This window comes from Galeopterus variegatus, unplaced genomic scaffold (genome assembly GCF_000696425.1).
Source record: "Galeopterus variegatus unplaced genomic scaffold, G_variegatus-3.0.2 Scaffold2977, whole genome shotgun sequence".
Lineage (NCBI taxonomy): Eukaryota > Metazoa > Chordata > Mammalia > Dermoptera > Cynocephalidae > Galeopterus > Galeopterus variegatus.
This window is the reverse complement of record NW_007729088.1, coordinates 241,278-247,025: the sequence shown is the minus strand read 5'-3', so window position 1 is coordinate 247,025 and position 5,748 is coordinate 241,278. Positions and strand designations below refer to the sequence as shown.

At 37.8% G+C, this 5,748-nt stretch overlaps 1 protein-coding gene across 1 annotated transcript in view; it reads left to right on the top strand.

Annotated features, from left to right (window-relative positions):
- The first annotated feature begins 963 nt into the window (after positions 1–963).
- Positions 964–5,748, top strand: part of LOC103599464 (crooked neck-like protein 1) — a 15,374-nt gene continuing 10,589 nt past the window's right edge. The window contains exons 1-4 of the mRNA XM_008583603.1: positions 964–1,112; positions 1,948–2,039; positions 2,740–2,898; positions 3,353–3,525. Of these exons, the coding sequence (XP_008581825.1) occupies positions 2,813–2,898; positions 3,353–3,525 (259 nt within the window). The 5' untranslated portion in view covers positions 964–1,112; positions 1,948–2,039; positions 2,740–2,812. The remainder of the gene's footprint in view (positions 1,113–1,947; positions 2,040–2,739; positions 2,899–3,352; positions 3,526–5,748) is intronic.

Below are 5,748 nucleotides of genomic sequence, written 5' to 3'. Positions count from 1 at the left end.
GACCTTTATGTATCCATTTACGTGATGGCCAGAGGAATGCATATAAAGCACTTAACACTGCGGGGCACTTAGTGCACATTAAATGTGCACTATCATCATTACTCCACACATGGCATTAAATAATATTGCTTATAATTCAATTCCATAAACTTATTGCCTACCACTGGTCCAATAGAAATACAGTGGGAGTCACGCATGTAATTTTAAATTTTTCATAGCTGCATTAAGAAGCAAACACAAAGTGAAACAAAAAACAAGTGACATTAATTTTAATAATATATTTAACCCAGTGTATCCAAAATATTATTATTTCAACATGTAATTAATGTAAAAAATTTAGTGAGGTAGTTTATTCTTCTTTTCATGCTAAGTCATCAAAACCAGTGTGTATTGTACACTTACAGCCCATCTTAATTTGGACTCATCACATGTGACTCGTTGCATCTGTGTTGGACAGCACAGCTCTAAGACTTCCAGAAGCTTATGGTCTAATGACAGGAACTTATTGAATATTTTCTTTGACTTGAAATGCCATGAAAAACCAAACTTGGTTGTCCACTAGGGGCATTAAAATAAGTTGAAGAATTCTCTAATTAGAGGTTGGAATGCTCGATAAGATGTGGTACACATCGTGATAAAACAAAACGTCTGGTAAGAATTTTACCTGGACAGCCTCAGTGTTTGTTATTATACTCATCAAAAAAGGAAAACCTGCCACTATTTTTGCCACCTTTTTCTCTTGACACTTTTACCTATGGCTTTGAAATAGAAACCATGTATAAATTAGAAAACATAGTATTTTGTCTATTCAGTCTCATGGAGAAATGAGAACATGTCATACAAAGAGGTCGTCTTGTGATAATACTTTTGAAGTTCACATCCTAAAAAATGTGTGTTTGTTTCTTAAACCTTGTGCGAAAAGCATATATCAGACATAAAAATGTCTCCTTTCTTAACAGGTGAAAAACAAAGCCCCGGCTGAAGTACAGATAACTGCAGAACAACTCTTAAGAGAAGCTAAAGAAAGAGAACTTGAGCTGCTTCCACCTCCACCTCAGCAGAAGATCACAGATGAAGAAGAATTAAATGATTACAAACTAAGGAAAAGGAAGGTCAGTAGGGGTGATATATTTCAGTCTATTAATTGTTAAGAATTTATAGATTAAAGTTTGAAAAGTCTCTCATTGGTTAGAGTCTACAAGGCAAGATGAGGTTAGTGTTTCTAGGCACATAAATAATATAACTTCTAGTTACCAGATAATTGCATTTTGCTGAACTGTATAAAACTTGCATGAGTTGTCTGTTTAAAGTATAAAGAAGTCAAATCTACCAGAGACATAATTTTGGGGGCTGAATCAAAATGGGTAGAAGTTTAACAAGTGGAACAACTGGGACTGGAAGAGGGGTTGAAACTTAGCAGGGCTGCACTGTGTTCTTTCGTCTGTGTCACCTTCTGTGCGAAGCATTGTGACCTGGGAAAGAATCTTGAGAAGACTTTGGGATCTGATTTGACCTCCTCACTCTAGAATGTGGGATTATTGTAAACCACTAATCCTGTCATATGTCCTGATTTGTTATTCTCAATGAGTATGTATGAAGTTCTGAGAATTACCGAGAGGACTTGTAGGTAACATTCACGAATATTTTTTTATTAGGAAAGAGTATAGAATATATTAAAGTGTCAGTTCATTGTCCTGGGCAACAAAAGAAAATATCAATAATTCTGCTAATAATTTTTTATATCTAAATTTTCTCTTTGTTTATATTTAAGATTTTAAAGAAACACCTGTGATTGTAACCTTCTGTGTAATGAGTTTCTTATTCCTCAAGGATATCAGGATGTAATTTCTCTTAAGAACCTTTTTAGGACAAGGCTTATGATAGGCAAAGGATGATGCCATTTTTAGTCATTTTCCCTTTAATTTGATCCTTTTTGCCTTCTTCCAGACTTTTGAAGATAACATAAGAAAAAACAGGACTGTGATTAGTAACTGGATAAAATACGCGCAATGGGAAGAAAGTCTGAAGGAGATTCAAAGGTAAGATTACTGAGAGTGTAATTTCATATATAAAGATGTCATAAGTTAATACATAGAAAAAATAGAAAAAGTTAAAGCACAAGTAAAAAGCGTGCCTCTGGTAGTAATTTTCACCTTTTGTTCCATGGAACCCTAGGGTTCCTTTGAGGGGCCTCAGGGGCACTGTGGTAGGGTAGTCATGGGGAGAGTGGGGGAAGAGGCTCTGTAAGTGGGTCTTGCCACCAGCAAACACTCCATAGCCAGAGAAGCAGTTTCATCTGCTTTCTGTATGTTGAGATTTTTAAAATAAAGTGTTCAGCAGAAAACCAATGGCCAACAAAAAAATAATGACCTGGCCCTTCCTGTTATCCAGCCTTTCTGCATTCTCCCCTCATACCCCCTGCCCTCACTGTGCCTGTGTACTTGTCACTCCCAGAACACATCATGTCCCCTTACTGTGACACTGGGCTCTTCTCTCTGCCTGGAATGAGCATGGCTCCCCACCAGCCTTGGCCTTCTCGTAAACTGGGACTTCACAAGTTCTCAATTCTGAAGTTCCTTACCTCACCAGTCATTTTCATTGCTTCCACTCTGTTACCTGTGCAGAACCTGGTTCATGCTAGACTTTAAATAAAATAGCAAGACATGGCAGTTAGTTGAAATAACTGCTATGTACATTGTACATACTACTTTTGATGACCTCCAAATCTTGCTTCTGAAGGGCTCGATCCATATACGAGCGTGCTTTAGATGTAGACTATCGAAATATTACACTCTGGCTGAAATATGCGGAAATGGAAATGAAGAATCGCCAGGTCAACCATGCCCGAAATATCTGGGACAGGGCCATAACAACTCTGCCGCGAGTCAACCAGTTCTGGTAAGTTTTTGATCTAACAAAACAGACTTTTGTAGCCTGAAAATTCCACATTTTTGTGTATTTTATTTACATAGATATAATCATTGGACATATTTAATTTTACATTCTACTTTTTCTTTAAACAAAGTGTTTTTTAATGTCTCATAGTCTAGTTATAATCATAAGTTTAGTAGCTATGTAATCAAAACTAAAAGTTTGAATGCAATCTTTTATGCATAGAAACTTATCAAACTAGGTGATTTTTAAGGAAAAAAAAAATTTTTTTTTCCCAGTGATTCATCCTTTTTCAGAATTGTTTTTCAGTATAAAAACATATTTGATTTAACCTTTAGGAAAGATAAATCTTTATTAAATCTTCCCATTTGACAAAAAGAAGAACTGCAAATTGCCAAAGGTAATTTTTTCCCTAAATCGTTTTGACTACAACAGATGCATCTGGTTGATTTTGTTAAAGGTACAAGTACACATACATGGAGGAGATGTTGGGAAACATTGCTGGTGCCCGGCAGGTGTTTGAGCGCTGGATGGAGTGGCAGCCTGAGGAGCAAGCCTGGCATTCCTACATCAACTTCGAGCTGAGATACAAAGAGGTGGATCGGGCCCGCACCATTTATGAACGATATATCCTTTGGATGAGATCTGAGGGGTGCCATTATTGTCCTGGGTGCTGTTCCTCCCGTGGAGCTGTCATCATGGTTGGGACACGTAGTGATTAATATTAGGCTAGAAGTCAAGAATGCAGGTTTCATCAGCTTCACGTATATATTTTGTGGGGAAGTAGATTGATCAAAATGAGAATCTGTGGTCTGGTTAATTGGTTGAGTCTTTTGCAGTAAGTCTTTGGGTTTACTTATATTTTAGTATTAATGTAGTTGTTCCTTGTAGAAAATGATATACTGAGGCTCTGGCTGCTATAGCCAGTCCTATTTTTCTAGGTTTGTGCTGGTCATTAGCACTGTTACTAGATTTCTTCCAAAGGTTTACTGTTTACTAGCTGTGTGCCTTCAGTGAGTCATTTATCTCCTATAAACCTTGGTGTCCTCTACTTTAAACAAGAATAAAGATACCTATGGGGGGCTGATTCTCAAGATTAGATGATACATGTCAAAGCACTTTTACAAACTGAAATACAGTTCATCCTCATTATTTACAGATTCCATATTTACAAATTCACATACTTGCTAAAATCTATTCGTAACCCCCAAATCAGTAACCACAGTGCACTTGCAGTTATTTGTGGATGTGCGCAGATCAGCTGAGGTCTGACAAGGCGATGATGCTCTGCCGCCTCCTCTATGCCTCATATACTGATGCCCAGAGGGTGGAGACAGGAGGGGCCAGTGCTGTATAGTGCAGGGAGCTCTGGCTCTGGGTCAGTCGGATGGGGTTTGAATCCCCACCTTGGCACCTGTTAATGGGGTGGCCTCAGGCCAATCACCTAACACTTCCAACGCATTTTCCTCTTGTAAAATAAAGAAAATACAATCTGCCAGGATGAGTTGTTTTTAGGATTTCAGATTGTAATCTTTGTGAGATTTGTATGTATGAGTATACACATTTCCTCTAGAAACACTGGATCAGTTTTCAATAAATAAGTGTTCACAGTGACTTTATAGAATGTAACTGCTGCAGATAACGAAAATTAACGTTATAATGCAGTGTTAAGATCTTAATGACCTCTGCTTTTTTGATACTGTTAGTTTAACAAAAGATTTTATAGCACTTGCTGTGTGCCAGGCATTGTTCTCAGCACTGAAAATACTGTCATTAAATCCTCATGACAACAGTTCTACAGATGAGGAAACTGAGGCATGAGAGATTAAGTAGTTTCAGATCAGCTGAGGTCTGACAAGGCGATGATGCTCTGCCGCCTCCTCTATGCCTCATATACTGATGCCCAGAGGGTGGAGACAGGAGGGGCCAGTGCTGTATAGTGCAGGGAGCTCTGGCTCTGGGTCAGTCGGATGGGGTTTGAATCCCCACCTTGGCACCTGTTAATGGGGTGGCCTCAGGCCAATCACATAACACTTCCAACGCATTTTCCTCTTGTAAAATAAAGAAAATACAATCTGCCAGGATGAGTTGTTTTTAGGATTTCAGATTGTAATCTTTGTGAGATTTGTATGTATGAGTATACACATTTCCTCTAGAAACACTCGATCAGTTTTCAATAAATAAGTGTTCACAGTGACTTTATAGAATGTAACTGCTGCAGATAATGAAAATTAACGTTATAATGCAGTGTTAAGATCTTAATGACCTCTGCTTTTTTGATACTGTTAGTTTAACAAAAGATTTTATAGCACTTGCTGTGTGCCAGGCATTGTTCTCAGCACTGAAAATACTGTCATTAAATCCTCATGACAACAGTTCTACAGATGAGGAAACTGAGGCATGAGAGATTAAGTAGTTTGACCAGGGATCTCACAGATAGTGATGAAAGTGGGATTTGAACCCAGAGGAGCAGTTTTAGAACCTATGCTTTTAACCTTAACATCTTTGCCATATTTGAGTGTATTACTTCTTTGGAAATTAATGATTTCTTCAAGCTAGGTAGATTAAAAATAGATGGGTCCTATTAAGAAATACAAGGGCAATTCAAACTTAAGAAATAAAAGGGTGATTCAGACTTTCCCTTTGGCTGTAGTTAGCAGTTTTCTTTTTGTGGCATGTTGTTTTTTTCCTTAATCATTAGTTCAAGTGTTAACGTTATTGAGCATATGATTTAATAGGTGGCATTTATTGACCACGTTCATTTGGCAAGAAACTGTGCTAAGGGCTTTGTATATATCTCCTCACTTAATGCTGGCAATGACTCAGTGAGGTCGGCATTGCTCTTCCCTGTTTACA